The 17,544-nt window shown below is 43.7% G+C and overlaps 1 protein-coding gene across 4 annotated transcripts in view; it reads left to right on the top strand.

Moving 5' to 3' along the window:
• The window catches only part of KIF4A (kinesin family member 4A), a 42,299-nt gene that overhangs the window by 574 nt on the left and 24,181 nt on the right, over window positions 1–17,544 (top strand). For 2 of the 4 annotated variants that reach the window (XM_039487460.1, XM_039487461.1), the window contains exons 2-11: window positions 596–713; window positions 2,022–2,164; window positions 2,350–2,464; window positions 3,188–3,378; window positions 4,759–4,848; window positions 5,926–6,092; window positions 9,364–9,458; window positions 13,324–13,443; window positions 14,860–15,035; window positions 16,000–16,061. In XM_039487460.1, the coding sequence (XP_039343394.1) occupies window positions 2,042–2,164; window positions 2,350–2,464; window positions 3,188–3,378; window positions 4,759–4,848; window positions 5,926–6,092; window positions 9,364–9,458; window positions 13,324–13,443; window positions 14,860–15,035; window positions 16,000–16,061 (1,139 nt within the window). In that variant the 5' untranslated portion in view covers window positions 596–713; window positions 2,022–2,041. The remainder of the gene's footprint in view (window positions 1–595; window positions 714–2,021; window positions 2,165–2,349; window positions 2,465–3,187; window positions 3,379–4,758; window positions 4,849–5,925; window positions 6,093–9,363; window positions 9,459–13,323; window positions 13,444–14,859; window positions 15,036–15,999; window positions 16,062–17,544) is intronic. The other 2 variants (XM_039487462.1, XM_039487463.1) reach the window with 1 other exon arrangement.

Below are 17,544 nucleotides of genomic sequence, written 5' to 3'. Positions count from 1 at the left end.
GGCCCGGCCCGCTCTCCGGAGCCGCTCAGGCCCGCGGCTGGCGGGATCCGAGCTCCCCCGGTTGTTGGCTCGGGGGCCTGGGCTGCCCCTGTGGCGTCCCCGTGACCCTCTGAGCGCGGGGCGGGCGGAGCTGGGCAGGTCCAGAGCTCGGCCGTGTCCCCCGCCGGCTTCCCTACGGGGCCCCGCCTCAGCCCCCCGGGGTTAGAGAAACCGGGGTACGGCTCGGAGCAGCGTCCGCCTCCCCGGCCGAGTTGAGCCCCCTTCTTCCCCCTCCCCCCGCCTCCCGTGGTAGGAGCGGAACCGGCTCTGCGCCGCGAGGCCCCTGCCAGCACCACGGCCCGCTCCCCATCTCCTCCCGCCCTTGTTCCCCGCGACACGGCTGGGGGTAGTGGAGCCCTGGGCCCGCCTCCCCCCAGGCGCTGGTGCTGCCTGAGTCAGCCCAAGCCTGGGCTCTGTTGGCTTCTCTCCAAGGAGCGTTTCATGAACGTTATTGAGCTTTCTTCGTGGTCGGTTTGTCACGATTCCTCCCGTGGGAAGCTCTGGGCAGGCAGAGCCGTGTCTGTTGATGGTATGGCATGATAATGCTCTCTTACAGAAGGGGCTCGGTTACTATGGTGACTGGACACAGAAACTGAGGCTCAAGGAAGTGAAGGTTGTACATCATTTTGGGAATAGGGAGGTGAAAAGCTGGTCATCTCTCTCCAGAGCCTCAGGTGACAAAAATGCTTCTTTCCTCCTGTTAAAACTGATTTTTTTTACCATCTGTACTATTTTTTTTCTGAGAAACAAAAACCTCCTTTCCAACTAAATAGCAATCTGCTTCAGACACCTAATAGCAGAATATTGATGAGAGATTGCAGTGAAACCTACAGCAATCCTTGACCAGAAGTGTAGCCACCACCTGCTGCTGAGGAGAGAGAATGGGGTCTTTACTACTCCACGTGTTCCCTAGCCTTAGTGTTTTTGATCTTTCTTTCTAATGCATAGCACTTTCTGTTGCTGTTCATCCTTTTCCCATACATTGTCAGAATGAAATTACCTGATTCTGGTTAGTTTCAAGGCTAGCACCGAAATTCTAAGTAGCAATCCTAAAACCAGTCAGGTTGTCATTAGTTACTCTGGTCCTTGGAAAAGCTTTGAGCAGCAGAGGTCTTGGAGGTATGTTTATGTGCTTGGGTAGGTGATGCTGCTTCAGGTCACCTACGGCAGGTTTTCTTTACAATTCTGAGGGCTTGCCTACACTACAGGTTATGTCAGCATTATATTGACCTAAGCACCAGTGTGGACAGCACAATGTCAGTGGGAGAGCTTCTCACCCCAACATAGCTACCACCTCTCATGGAGGTGGTTTTATTATGCTGATGGGAGAATTCTCTCCTGTCAGCATAGAGCAGGGGTAGGCAACCTATGGCACGTGTGCCATAGGCGACACACAAGCTGATTTTCAGTGGCACTCACACTGCCTGGGTCCTGGCCACCAGTCCAGGAGGCTCTGCATTTTAATTTAATTTTAAATGAAGCTTCTTAAACATTTTAAAAACCTTATTTACTTTACATACAACAATAGTTCAGTTATGTTATAGAAAGAGACCGTCTAAAAATGTTAATGTATTACTGGCACGTGAAACCTTAAATTAGAGTGAATAAATGAAGACTCGGCACACCACTTCTGAAAGGTTGCCAACCCCTGGCATAGAGTATCTTGACTAGATGTACTACACAACTGTAGTGCTTCTAGTGTAAGTGAGCCCCAAGTGTCCTAAAATCTAATTTATTTATTTTTTTAAGTGAAATGTTAAATTATGCAGAAACTGCTAGCTTTGGGTTTCTCACTTATATGGGTAAACTTTCTTTGTGCAGTGAATGTGATATAATGGAATCCTAGACTCTGTCCAACTTGTGCCAGTGCAAACTGTGTGGAAGCTGAATGTGTCTTAATGCCCAGAGTGGCTGTCAAGCCTGATATAGGAAATTCAGCTGATGATACTTGCACTTAATTTTATGTCTTTGGTTTTTTTTAGGGAAGCTATTGTAATCTGAAATGGTGAAAGAGGATGAGAAAGTCATTCCTGTGCGTGTGGTACTCCGCTGCCGCCCCTTGGTCCCCAAAGAGATCAGTGAGGGATGCCAGATGTGTCTATCCTTCGTGCCTGAAGAGCAACAGGTAAGTAAATGATGTCTTGACTATGAAGGGTCAACATTTTTTCACTTACACTAGAATCACTCTATTGAGTCAGTGGTGTTTCAAGTAATTTACAATGGCGCAAGTCTACAGAATTTAGTATCAAGTAAATGAACCCATAAACTACAATGTGTGTGTCATTACCTGCTTTCTCATCTTTCTCACAGGTGATTGTAGGCAATGACAAATCCTTCACATATGATTTTGTGTTTGACCCATCTGCTGAGCAGGAGGAAGTCTTCAATACATCTGTTGCCCCTCTGATACGGGGCATCTTCAAAGGTGAGAGCCTGTTGCGTTGTTCATAGTAACTAAGTGAAATCTCTTGGGTTTAGGGTGGCATCACAAAGTCAAGTGAAACAGCAAAAGCAGCCAGGAAAGATCACTTGGTTATCCGCTCTGATCCCTCCCCGCCCACCATACCTTTCCAAGTAACCAAAATGCTTCTCTGATTAGAAATCAATCCCAGGCTGCAGTGGTGAGTGCTAAATCCTGCCTATTTACTGCTAGTGTGATATTCCACTTGGCCACCAAGATGACTTATGCAGTCTCACTGAGCTTCAAGGAAAGCAAAAATGGACTGACTGACTTAAAAGTCCATAGAACGTAATGTTCTATGTTAAGATCCATTTGATTGTTTGATCTGCAGTGTGACACTTTAATGTTATATACTTCAACTTTGAGATTGGTTACCTAAGATGTTGGTGGGGAGGGGAAGGTTTCTGGCATATTTAGTCGCCATAAAATGAGATTTAATTAATAAATCTCACTTCATATTTCATAGTCCAGATAAGGCATCTGGTTCTGTTCAGCTTTTTGTTCTTGATTTGTGCATTTATGCTTTGTGTAAACTGAGAGGATGAGTGACAATGCTTCTCTGAATTGGAGATTCTAGCTTCTGAGGACACTTCCCACTGAAGCATACTAGGATACTCCAATCTGATAAGGTCTCTTCTTAGATGATCCCATCCTCCTCCTGATGCCAGGCATTCTCTACTTCTTCAGGGTATAATGCTACTGTCTTGGCGTATGGACAGACAGGCTCTGGAAAAACATATTCTATGGGAGGGACTTACACTGCTGATCAAGAGCATGAACCTACTGTTGGGGTCATTCCTCGTGTTATCAAACTGCTCTTTCAGGAAAAAGAACAGAGGCTGGAATGGGAATTCACCCTGAAAGTCTCTTATTTGGAGGTAAAAGCTATTTACAGTTTCAAAATATCTGGAATGAAAAGCAAACTTTGTAATAAGGTGAGGCTTAAATAGGGCAAATTCTTCAGGCAACCAGGCTTATTAAAATCCAAGCCTCAGGTCACACATTATGTTGGAGGCTTGGTTGGGACTGGAATCTGGTTCCAGTAGGCTCTTAGTCCTCCTCCCCCCCGCCCCCCATCATAAAGCCTCTTTCTTGTGGCTGTTTAAATAGTCTGGTGTGGGTTTTTTTTCTCTCTTGTAACACTCCAGTGAGTAGGGTTGTGGCAGCTGAACCAGGAGAGCTGGTGTAAAGGGGAATCTAAAGGACTTTAGAAAGGGACCTATAACTTTCCATGAATGAAAGCCTATGTAGCAGATGGGACTGCATCCTTTCCTCATCAGTGTGCATATCTGGCTGCTAAGTCTAATCTTATATGCGTGCTACCTGGGACACAGCACCTAGAATGTTCTGTCCCAATTTATAATGGGGATAGGACTGCTGCACTTCTTCCTAGAGCAGTGGTTCTCAAACTTTATTTGATCAATTGCCCTCCCCCTCCACCTTCTTTGTGTCTGTAGTCGTTTACGCAAGGAGTACATATACCATCACACAGCTCTGAAGGCAGAGTGGAGAGCAGCAGTGGCTGCTGGCTGGGCACCCAGCTCTGAAAGTAGTGCATGCCAGCAGCACCACAGAAATAAGGGTGGCAATGTGAAAAGTGAGATTTGTCAATATCACTTTTCACAGTAGACTTAGCGCCCCATTGCCACCCTTGCTTCTGCCACTGCAGGGCTGACAGCCAGAGCCTGCCCACCTCCTAGTGAGGGATTGAGGGGGAGACTAGGGAAGGTGAGCCTGGGTGGTGCAGCTCTGTCTGTCCCCTGTATCCCTGCCTCCCAGGTGTGAACAGCCCTTTTGCATGAGCCCCAGCCACCCAGGGCTGACAGCCAGAGCTCTTCCCTGCCCCAAAAAAAGCACACCGCTCTCTCCTCCCTTGACACATTCCCATGCATCCCTTGGGAGTCCCACCCCCTGGTTTGAGAACCGCTGTCCTAGAGAATTTTGCCTCAGATGAGCAAGGAGCATCTCCAGCATCACACTCTTCTCTTTTGGGAATTGGGGTGCTCAGGCTTGTGGAACTTCTGTCATTTGAGGAGACCATGGAGAGAGGGGCACATATCTAGAAATAGAATTTAATGATAACACAACTCCAATTCCCAGGACTGGGGCCAAGTTAAGTCTGCATGTCTTAGTGAGTAAGATGTGTGCAATGTCTTGCAAAGTTAGCCTGGTTCAGCCTAACCCTGTATTGTCCCTCATGCCCTATGCCCACTTCTGCCTGGACCACTTATTCTGAGTTTCTGTTCAAATACCTTCAGATCTACAATGAGGATATTCTAGACCTGCTGTCCCCATCTAGAGAACGATCTCAAATCAGCATACGGGAGGACCCCAAAGAAGGCATAAAGGTGCGTTGTTTCCACAGAGGGCATGTTGGGGGAGGGGCGGAGGTCAGAGTCCAGTGTTTCAATCAAACCCAGACACGCTTTTGCAGTTCATAATTTTGCTGTCTCAGACTCTCTTGTGCTTCACTCTAGTCGCTGATACAAAAGCATGCTGACATCCAACTCTTTTTTTTTTTCTAAATTAAATATCTGGTGATTCTCAAACCTACTCTGTGGTAACTTCATTAGGATCTAGATTTCAGACCACAGCTAGTTAAAGCTCTTAGTGAACTGATTAAATAAAATCAGGGTTTGAGTTAATGGTAAGTAACTAACACATTACTGCAGTTCCCGTAGCCAAACTTGCTGCATGCCTTCTCCCAAACTCAAAAAGATGAAAGCTACAGCAAAATGGCCATGTCAGAGACATAGGTTAGTTTCATATCTATGGCCAGTACCTAAGTCCCCCAGAGTAGGCCTGAAGCCCATAGATGGGTTTGGGGTACAGTGTAGGGAAAGCTTGTGCTGCTGTTTCATCCTGCATCTGATCTATGGATAAATTTAGCTTTTGTCTCCAGGGCTTGTCAATCATACTTCATTAACATGAAACTCCATTTCCAAATGGTGAGTGGGTTGCTGAGTTTCATGCATCCAAAAACCTTGACCATATGTAGTATCTGTGTTCTAGATGGATGCCTGGAATGGAACAATGGATGTCATATGCAGCTTTGCATGCTGACACCCTCAGAGGATTTGCTTCTGTATTTTAGATGAGGCATGACTCCAGTTAATGGCAGCATACTGGACTCATAGCTGGAAATTAGATGTGCTTACTCATAAGCTGTTAATGCAGCTCTTAGTTGGCACAAGTTTGGCCCTCTTGGTGAGCATTAATCTTTCTGGTAAAGTCTGTTAGACTACATTAGAGTGCAAATGTGTTTTTCTCCTTACTCCTTTGCTTTGCTAGTTATGGTCACAGTGGCATAGAAGCAGGGACTTGGTCGGAGACATAAAGTACACATCTGTGATGTAGTAAATGAAGGCTGAATATTGGGAGGCAGGGGGAAGAAAATGAAACCAGATTCTTCATTCTTGGCACAGATTGTAGGATTAACGGAACGGGGTGTGGCGTGTGCCCGAGATACCATCCTCTGTCTGGAGCAGGGAAACAATTCCAGAACCGTGGCCTCTACAGCTATGAATTCTCAGTCCTCGCGGTCCCATGCCATCTTCACCATTTCAATCGAACAGAGAAAGAAAAGTGACAAGTAAGAAAGCAATAACTCCTTAGGTAACAGTTCTGATTCAACCTTGTCTCTTGTCCGTCTGAGATTTTGTACTTGCCTATCAAAAGGTAACCTTTTTAACCAGTAATGGTTGACTCTCTCTAGAAAAAGCTGCTTGTACACAAATGCCAGAAGTCTAAATAATAAGATGGGTGAACTAGAGTGCCTTGTGATAAAGGAGGATATAGATATAATAGGCATCACAGAAACCTGGTGGACTGAGAGCAATCAATAATCATTCCTGGATACAAAATATATCGGAAGGACAGAACAGGCCGTGCAGGGGGAGGGGTGGCACTATATGTGAAAGAAAGTGTAGATTCAAATGAAGTAAAAATCTTAAGCGAATCCACATGTTCCATAAGGTCTCTATGGATAGAAATTTCATGCTCTAGTAAAAATATAACATTAGGGATCCCTAATCAACCACCTGACCAGGACAGTAATAGTGATGATGAAATGCTAAGGGAAATTAGAGAGGCTATCAAAATTAAGAACCCAATAATAGTGGGGGATTTCAATTATCCCCATATTGACTGGGAACATTTCACTTCAGGACGAAATGCAGAGATAAAATTTCTCGATACTTTAAATGACTGCTTCATGGAGCAGCTGGTACGGGAACCCACAAGGGGAGAGGCAACTCTAGATTTAATCCTGAGTGGAGCGCAGGAGCTGGTCCAAGAGGTAACTATAGCAGGACCACCTGGAAATAGTGACCATAATACAATAGCATTCAACATCCCTGTGGTGGGAAGAACACCTCAACTGCCCAACACTGTGGCATTTAATTTCAAAAGGGGGAACTATACAAAAATGAGGGGGTTAGTTAGACAAAAGTTAAAAGGTTCATTGACTAAAGTGAAATCCCTGCAAGTTGCGTGGGCCCTTTTTAAAGACACCATAATAGAGGCCCAACTTCAATGTATACCCCAAATTAAGAAAAACAGTAAAAGAACTAAAAAAGAGCCACTGTGGCTTAACAACCATGTAAAAGAAGCAGTGAGAGATAAAAAGACTTCCTTTAAAAAGTGGAAGTCAAATCCTAGTGAGGCAAATAGAAAGGAGCACAAACACTGCCAACTTAAGTGCAAGAGTATAATAAGAAAAGCCAAAGAGGAGTTTGAAGAACGGCTAGCCAAAAACTCCAAAGGTAATAACGAAATGTTTTTTAAGTACATCAGAAGCAGGAAGCCTGCTAAACAACCAGTGGGGCCCCTTGATGATCAAAATACAAAAGGAGCGCTTAAAGATGATAGTCATTGCGGAGAAACTAAATGGATTCTTTGCTTCAGTCTTCACGGCTGAGGATGTTAGGGAGATTCCCAAACCTGAGCTGGCTTTTGTAGGTGACAAATCTGAGGAACTGTCACAGATTGAAGTGTCACTAGAGGAGGTTTTGGAATTAATTGATAAACTCAACATTAACAAGTCACCAGGACCAGATGGCATTCACCCAAGAGTTCTGAAAGAACTCAAATGTGAAGTTGCGGAACTATTAACTAAGCTTTGTAACCTGTCCTTTAAATCGGCTTCGGTACCCAATGACTGGAAGTTAGCTAATTGTAACGCCAATATTTAAAAAGGGCTCTAGAGGTGATCCCGGCAATTACAGACCGGTAAGTCTAACGTCGGTACCGGGCAAATTAGTTGAAACAATAGTAAAAAATAAAATTGTCAGACACAGAAAAACATAAACTCTTGAGCAATAGTCAACATGGTTTCTGTAAAGGGAAATCGTGTCTTACTAATCTATTAGAGTTCTTTGAAGTGGTCAACAAACATGTGGACAAGGGGGATCCGGTGGACATAGTGTACTTAGATTTCCAGAAAGCCTTTGACAAGGTCCCTCACCAAAGGCTCTTACGTAAATTAAGCTGTCATGGGATAAAAGGGAAGGTCCTTTCATGGATCAAGAACTGGTTAAAAGACAGGGAACAAAGGGTAGGAATTAATGGTAAATTCTCAGAATGGAGACGGGTAACTAGTGGTGTTCCCCAAGGATCAGTCCTAGGACCAATCCTATTCAATTTATTCATAAATGATCTGGAGAAAGGGGTAAACAGTGAGGTGGCAAAGTTTGCAGATGATACTAAACTACTCAAGATAGTTAAGAACAAAGCAGATTGTGAAGAACTTCAAAAAGATCTCACAAAACTAAGTGATTGGGCAACAAAATGGCAAACGAAATTTAATGTGGATAAATGTAAAGTAATGCACATTGGAAAAAATAACCCCAACTATACATACAACATGATGGGGGGCTAAGTTAGCTACAACGAGTCAGGAAAAAGATCTTGGCATCATCGTGGATAGTTCTCTAAAGATGTCCACGCAGTGTGCAGAGGCAGTCAAAAAAGCAAACAGGATGTTAGGAATCATTAAAAAGGGGATAGAGAATATATTATTGCCCTTATATAAATCCATGGTATGCCCACATCTCAAATACTGTGTACAGATGTGGTCTCTTCACCTCAAAAAAGATATTCTAGCACTAGAAAAGGTTCTGAAAAGGGCAACTAAAATGATTAGGGGTTTAGAGAGGGTCCCATACAAGGAAAGATTAAAGAGGCTAGGACTCTTCAGCTTGGAAAAGAGAAGACTAAGGGGGGACATGATAGAGGTATATAAAATCATGAGTGATGTTGAGAAAGTGGATAAGGAAAAGTTATTTACTTATTCCCATAATACAAGAACTAGGGGTCACCAAATGAAATTAATAGGCAGCAGGTTTAAAACAAATAAAAGGAAGTTCTTCTTCACGCAGCGCACAGTCAACTTGTGGAACTCCTTACCTGAGGAGGTTGTGAAGGCTAGGACTATAGCAATGTTTAAAAGGGGACTGGATAAATTCATGGTGGCTAAGTCCATAAATGGCTATTAGCCAGGATGGGTAAGAATGGTGGCCCTAGCCTCTGTTCGTCAGAGGATGGAGATGGATGGCAGGAGAGAGATCACTTGATCATTGCCTGTTAGGTTCACTCCCTCAGGGGCACCTGGCATTGGCCACTGTCGGTAGACAGATACTGGGCTAGATGGACCTTTGGTACGGCCTTTCTTATGTTCTTATGTTCATGGAAGATATACAGTCACTGGACTCTCCTAATTTCAAAAGCTAGTGGCAGCACTTTGATGTGAAATGCATTCTTAAACCCATTTGATCAGCTCTGATGTGAAATCCCCTCCATCCTGCTTGTTGCTCACATTCTATCTACATGTTAGCTCAGGAGTGTAACTTTTCGGTCTTCTGTAGGAACAACAGCTTTCGCTGCAAGCTACACCTTGTTGATCTTGCTGGCTCTGAAAGGCAAAAGAAAACCAAGGCTGAGGGAGACCGACTAAAGGAAGGTAAGGAAGCACAATAACTTCAAACAGCTTAAGTAGTGCACGCTTGTGCTCTTCACATCTGACATTCCTGGAAAGGACGAAATATAGCACACTACTCTGAAATCTTGACCTTAAAGGTGACACACAAAGGGGAAAAATTCTTGTTTTTGCTGGGTTTTGAGGTATAAGGAGAGCTTGAAAGGTCTCTAGTTAAATGTTCTGTTTAGCTTTTATGTCAGGAATATATCCAGCTTTGTCTTCTGGACTTTGAGGGCTGAAGGACTAGCTGGAGCATGGCTTCCTAAGTGACTGAAACATGCCATTGAGGGCGAAGCTTTTTGGTCTGATTATCAAACACCATGTTGTTCAGTTATTTAGCTCAAGTGCATGAGATGCTTTTGAAGAAAAGTTCCCTGAAAGATTCATATACCTTCAGTTGAGGGCTGATCTTCCATTACAAATCTCCAAGGAATCCAGCAAAAACAAACACAAACATTTTAAAAAAACAAAACAACTTTTTATCCACTAGAGCAGTGGTTCTCAAACTTATTTGTGTCTGTAGTTCTTTGTGCGCCTGCTTTTTTTCCCCCCCTTCCCACCCCTGCAACTACATATACCACCACTCAGCTCTGAAGGCAGAGTGGAGAGCATGCAGCAGCACAGAAATAAGGGTGGCAATGTAAAAAGTGATATTTGTCAATATAACTTTTCACAGCAGACATAGCACCCCATGACCACCCTTGCTTCTGCCCCCTTATGGCTGATAGCGAGAGCCCTGCTGCCTCCCAGTGAGGGACTGGATGTGGTGCGGGGAAGGAGAGCCCAAGTGCCAAGGCTCTGGCTGTCCCCTTTATCCCCGCATCCCAGGCATGCAGGCCCTTCTGCCTGAGTCCTGGTCACCTGGGGCTGACAGCCAGAGCTCTTTTAAAAAAAATAAAATTAAATTTAAAAAAAAAAATCCGCACATTCCTGAGCCTCGCTGGGGAGGCCTGCCCCATAGTCTGAGAGCTGCTGCATTAGAGGACTCATCCAGTTCTTTCTCTGTAGTCACCTTTTAAAATCAGAACAAGATTCCTAGGGTTGGTGCAGAAGAAGGGGAAACTTGGAGTAACTCATGCTAGCCACTGAAGAGGAGTAGGGCTCTAAGTAGATTTGAAAATTCTATTTGCCTTTGATCATAAATACATTCAATGAGCTCCAAAGGCAGCCAATTCAAAACTGATGCATAGCTTTTCACACAAGGCAGAAGATATTACTGCCACAAGATATTGCTGAGGTCATTAGCTTAGCAGGATTCCAAAAAGCATTAGACATTTTACTTGGATAACAGAATATCTTGTCAGGTTTCAGAGGGGTAGCCGTGTTAGTCGGTATCAGCAAAACCAATGAGGGGTCCTTGTGGTACCTTAGAGACTAACAGACGTATTGGAGCATAAGCTTTTGTGGGTGAATACCCACTTCATCAGACGCATAGTAAAAGCTAAAAATAAACAAGAGCTATGGAAGAAATATAAATCCTCAACTTTGGGGCATAAGACAACCTCTAGTGGGAATTATGATCAAACTTTCTCTGGAGCAAGTTATTCCATAACTACCCACTGTAGGGTTTCTTCTTAGGCTGCTGGTGTTGATCACGGTCAGAGATGGGTACTGGACTAGATGAGGCGTATTGTCAGTTACTACATTCCTGTGTTCAACTAGCAAAGTATGGGGAAGGAAAATGTGCCTTGTCTTCCACTCTCACCATCACACTGTAGCTGATGTCAGCATTGACTTTTCTGGGCGGAATGGATCTAACATATAAGGGTAGAGATCCAACATGCTAAAACATCACTGCCTGCTACGCTCTTTATGAACCTTTGACTATACCAAAATAAGCCATCTGCTGCACTCTGCTAATGGAGTAGGAGGTGAGAAGGGCAGATACTGTTCATCCTTGGCTCTGGTTTTTTCAAAAAAAATCTAAATCTAGTAGGATGAGACTGATGTTCATTGAGTCAGAAATATAGGGCTGAAAGAGACTTCAGTGAGTCATCAAGTCCAGCCCCCTGTACTGAGGCAGGACCAACTAAACCGAGACAAGTATTTGTCCAAACTGTTCTTAACCTTCAGTGAGGGGAATTCCACAACTTCCTTTGGAAACCTATTCTGGAATTTAATTAGCCTTATAGTTAGTTTCCTAATACCTGACCTAAATCTCTCTTGCTGCAGTTTAAGCCCATTATTTTTTGTCCTACCTTAGTGGACATGGAGAACAATTGATCACCACCCACTTTATAACAGTCTTTAATGTATCTGAAGACTACCATCAGGTCCCTCTTAAGTTTTCTTTTTCAAGATTAACATAACCAGTTTAACCATTCTCAGTCAGATTTCCTAAACCTTGTATCATTTCCCCCCCCCCACACACACACACACTCCTGACTCTTTCCAGTTTGTCCACATCTTTCATAAAGTTTTGCACCCAGAATTGAACGCAGTACTCCAGCTGAAGCCTCACTAGTGCTGAGGAGAGCAGAACAACAACTGCCCGTGTCTTAATATGACACAGCTATTAATACACTTTAGAATTATATTGATCTTTTTTGCAACTGCATCACGTTGCTAATTCATATTCAATTTGTGATTCCCCTATAACTTTAAGATGCTTCTCTGCAGTGCTATTGCCTCGCCAGTTATTCCTCCTTTTGTAGCTGTGGATTTCTAACCCCATTCCTAAGTGCAGTACTTTGCACTTGTCTTTATTTAATTTCATCTTGTTGATTTCAGACCAATTCTCCAATTTGTCATAGCCATTTTAAATTTTAATCCTGTCTTCCAAAGTGCTTGCATCCCTACCACCTGTCATCTGCAAATTTAATAAGCATGATCTCCCCTCTAGTACCCAAGTTATTAATGAGAATACTGAACAGTACCAGATCCAGGACTGACCCCTGCAGGACCTCACTAGATATTCCCTCCCACTGTGATAGCAAATCCTTGATAACTCTTTGAGCATGGTCTTCCAACCACCTGTGCACCCATCTTATAGTAATTTCATCTAAACCACATTTCCCCAGTTTGCTTATGAGAGTGTCTTGTGGGACTGTCAAAAAGCCTCATTAAAATAAACATCTACTGCTTCCATTCCCCACAATCCCCTAGGCCATTTACTCTGTCAAAGAAGGAAATGAGGTTGATTTGGCCTGATTTGTTCTTGACAAATCCATGCTGTCTATTCCTTGTAAGCCTGTTACCATGTAGATACTTCCAAATTTATTGTTTAATAATATGTTCCAGTATCTTCCCAAGTATCCAATTTAGGCTGACTGCTCTAATTCCCTAGGTCGTCTTTGTTCCCCACTTTAAAGATTCATACTATGTTTGCCCTTCTTCAGTCCTCTGGGACCTCACCCATCCTCCATGAATTCCCAAAGATAATTGCTAATGGTTTAGAGAGTGTCAACTAGTACCCTAGGATGAATTTCATTAGGCCTTGCTGACTTGAATACATCTAACTTATCTTAATGTACATTAACCCTGTTCTTTCCCTATTTGGACATATTCAGTTGGAGCAAAGAGCAGGTCTTTAAGGAAGAGTTCCCCAGCCTGTTCTAACTAGGACAACACCAAAGGTTATTAACCTGCTGTGCTTCATATGGCTCCACATAGCACATCTGTTCTGTAGTCATAATCATATCCTTCTTCATTAAACCTCTTCTGCAAACCCGTGGGAAGAAGGCATAAGGAGGGATTTCCTTCTGGGAACTGGAGCTTTTCTATGAGGACTAAACCTCTACATTTTGTGGCCTTTGTTGGCAGGTATAGGACATAAACAGTAATAAAGCAAACCTCCTCTATTTGGTTTAGCTCCTACTCACTTTGGATTTTGTTTGTTTGTGTGCAGGAATCAACATTAACAGAGGCCTCCTATGCCTGGGGAATGTAATCAGTGCTCTTGGCGATGAAAATAAGAAGGGTGGTTTTGTCCCTTACAGAGACTCCAAGTTAACACGGCTGTTGCAAGGTAAGAGCCATACCTAGTATAGTTCTGTTCTATAGTTAAAAATAAATATGTAACAAAATAATACATCAAGAGCTGTGTAACCCTCAGACCAAGTGTTACGTTCCTGCTGACCCAGCTATGAATGTATTATTTGTGCTTTATTCCACATACCTATGATCCTTAAGCCCTCTGTGTTTTTGTTGTCTTATCTTCGACTGCAATTACTTTGGGGTAGGGGCACAAACAACTCTAACTCTATCCTGCAGTGACACCATAAGGAAAAAAACATGGGAAATTCTAAACTGCCTTTTTAAAATGCATTAATCTGGAGGCACAATCACTAATATCAACAAATCATAACTGAATGGTTACTGCACCACGTCACTACAGGGCAGAGCTAAGATGCTGTATCCCTTAACAGTACATTTACACCTTAATGTGTTTTTTGGCTTTCTTAAGGTTAAACTTAACTCTGAATTTTCTGAGTTGATAATGCTTGTTTTTGTGATAAACACATTACAAGAATGTTGTCATTTACCCTAAATTCCTGATCTGGAATCTTAAGTCTTGTCTTCATCTTAATGACACTTTTTAGTCTGGGAATAATAAGGAAATAGCTCAATTTACTAAATTAGTTTTTCAGTCTTCCTTTTCACAGTACAGAACTTGCTACATAAAACCATTTTTCATGGTATTTTATATCTTTAAAAACATGGACTGTAAGGTGCCATAATCTTCTTAGTAAGAAACCCAGTTGAGTGAGCTGAACTTGAGCTTGGCCGTTTATGCCCTTCTTAGGAGACTTATGGCACAAAGCTGGATAATGTATACTCTGGGTGCAAAAGTAATAAGCCATGCTGGGCAGCTCATTGCCAGGGGGAGTATATTTGTTCAGATCATCAAATGTTTCCTTAAATTGAAGGAGAATGAAGTCTGATCTGATGTTTGGCTGTCCAGAGTATCCATGAAATTTCATCTTCCAGGGGAGCTGATGCCAGCAGAAGTAAGAGTACTTGAACCATTGATATGGGGAATTGTGTAGCTGCTTCACATGAGAATCCCATCAGGGGCGTGTGATGTCAAACCACCAGCATTTGGAGTAGAAACAGGAGGCAAAATAGCATATGTGGAAAATGTTCTTTAACTTCTTGGGGTGGGGCGGGGGGGAAAGTAAGAAGGAGGTAGAGGTGAAATATTTCTGTGGGGTTCTTACTAGTTGTAACCTGGAAAGTTGTTTTTCTTACCGGTGTTTCTTGTAATGGGAGAAATCAGCTATTGGGTATTACATGAATAGCACGTTGGTCAAAACCTCTTGTCTGTGTTGGCTGTTGTTTTATGGACATGGTGCACTCTTACAGCTCTGGGTTTTCCATCACTAATCCACTTTGCCATTTTCACTGTCTCAATAATGCTCTGTCCCATTCTGTTTCTATTCAGATTCCTTGGGTGGTAACAGCCACACTCTCATGATTGCGTGTGTGAGCCCAGCAGATTCCAACCTAGAAGAAACCTTAAATACTTTGCGCTATGCTGACAGGGCGAGAAAAATAAAAAACAAACCGATAATCAACATTGATCCTCAGGCAGCTGAGCTAAATCATCTAAAGCAACAGGTACTGGACACTTCCCTCCTTCAGCTGGAGGCTGGGAAACATGTGTTGTGCGTAGCAAAAGTGAGAAAATCCTCCATTGCACCAAATTCACGAAAGAGAAATACACCAGTGGCTCTCAAACTTTTCGACTGGTGACCTCTTTCACACAGCAAGCCTCTGAGTGCGACCCCCCCCCCCTCGAATTAAAAAAACTTTTTTTTATATATATTTAATACCACTATAAATGCTCGAGGCAAAGAACCTCACGACCCCCTGAGGGGTCCCGACTCCCAGTTTGAGAATCCCTGAAATACACTGAACTCACTTAGCTATGGGTCACCTTAAAGAAAATCCTTAAATGTTTTTGTCTGTATGGAGTGGCCTCTTCTCTAATGCCACATGCTGCTTGAGATTCTCCACTATAAGTGTGCTGCAATTTCTCCACTGTTAGATTGGGCCTTCAAGGTCATGCTTTGGTCATGGCCAAGTGTTGGTGTCAACTACAATTTACATTTCATATAAATTGTGCACTGGACACACCATAAGAAATGTCACTCCTACCAAAGTGCAGCCATCTCTGGAGTGAAGTATGGCATCTAGCCAAACACTACACAGCTATACTGCCCAAGTTTAGGATAGGAAATGTAGAAGGGTTCATATGCGATCAATTGCAGGCAAATCTAGTTAATCAATTTCTAGTTTGCCTAAAACATAAGGGATAATGCTTCCCCCTATTGTCCCTATGAGAGTACCAGGAGCTCCTCAGTGAAGATGTGCTCATAAACTCTATCTTGTCTATCATGTGAAAGGCAACACTGCCATCAAATAACATTTGGAGCATTGGTTCAGCACTGATGAAAAGGGATCGTCATTAATGTTAATTCCTGCAGCTCCAGCTGTTTCTTAGAGATCAGTGTGCTCTGGGCTGATTACTGTAGAGGAGGTAGATTCAAGGTTGGGTAACTTTTTTTCTGTTTCCCTCTAGGTACAACAGCTGCAGGTCTTGTTGTTGCAGGCCCATGGAGGGACGCTCCCAGTGTCTATCAAGTAAGAACTATAGACTAATGCTTAATGTAACTAGAGGCTTTGATTCCCCACACCTCCACCTCCCCAGCTGAGACTAGATCTCTTGGTGCAAAGATAGGAACTAATTTGCCACTCAAGTATCTGTCAAGTCCCTTTTCTCTCTCCTTTGTCATGCTCACTAAATTCATTGCACCAATGTTTCATTTCCATGTGCAGCAATACCCTCTGTAAGAATGCAACAGTCTAGCTCAGGGGTAGGCAACCTATGGCACACATGCCAAAGGCAGCACGCGAGCTGAATTTCAGTGGTACTCACACTGCCCGAGTCCTGGCCACCGGGTCCGGGGGGCTCTGCATTTTAATTTAATTTTAAATGAAGCTTCTTAAACATTTTAAAAACCTTATTTACTTTACATACAACAATAGTTCAGTTATATATTATAGACTTCTAGAAAGAGACCTTCTAAAAACGTTAAAATGTATTACTGGCACGCAAACACTTAAATTAGAGTGAATAAATGAAGACTTGGCACACCACTTCTGAAAGGTTGCCGACCCTTGGTCTAGCTGTAGTAGAGGAGGCAGGGGGAGGAACTTGATCAATAATGGTAACATTTTAGTAGTTTAAATATCTGCCTTCCCAGAGGCTGCTAACAAACATTATGAGCAACTGACTTTACTTCCTCTCTAGCTTAAAAAGCAAACACTAGCAAATCAAGGGAGGAAATGATGCATGTATGGGTCTGTTTTAGAGAGTGCATTGAAAGTGCCATTTTTCAATTTAACATCCGCCACAGTGATGCTGCCTAAATAGTATCCACTTGTCTATGTGATACAGTAACTATTTAACTTTTATAGCGCTTGAAGGTCTTAAATTCAGGATTTGGGTTTTTCCAGTTATTTCCTTCTCTTAAACTTATCCAGCCCCTGTTTGTCATAGTTCTGTTGGGGAAATGTGCCAGGGCTGCCCAGAGGATTCAGGGGGCCTGGGGTCTTCGGCGGTGGGGGGGCCCCTGCTTCGGCAGTAATTTGGTGGCGGGGGGGTCCTTCCGCTCCGAGACCCGCCGCCGAAGTGCCCTGAAGACCCTGTGGTGGGGCCCCCCACCGCCGAATTACCGCTGAAGACCCGGGACTTCGGCGGCGGGTCCCGCTTCAGCGGTAATTCGGCGGCAGGGGGTCCTTCTGCCCCGGAGCGGAAGGACCCCGCCGCTGCCGAAGACCTGGAGCGGAAGAAGCTCTGGGGGCCTGGGCCCCACAAGAGTTTTTTCCGGGGCCCCTGGAGCAAGTGAAGGACCCCGCTCCAGGGGCCCTGAAAAATTCTCGTGGGGGCCCCTGCGGCAAATTGTCCCACTCTCTCCTCCCGCCCTGGGTGGCCCTGAAATGTACAGAGAACTTAAATCTCACTCCAAAACTTTAGTAAAGTTGCAGTTGAGCTGTAGTTGGCCTTGTTTGACAGGCAGCTGCTAGGGTTACCCATAAAACTTCCCTGAGCAGGCATCTGACC

This window comes from Mauremys reevesii, linkage group 9 (genome assembly GCF_016161935.1).
Source record: "Mauremys reevesii isolate NIE-2019 linkage group 9, ASM1616193v1, whole genome shotgun sequence".
NCBI lineage: Eukaryota > Metazoa > Chordata > Testudines > Geoemydidae > Mauremys > Mauremys reevesii.
This window is presented reverse-complemented; position numbering and strand designations above follow the sequence as displayed.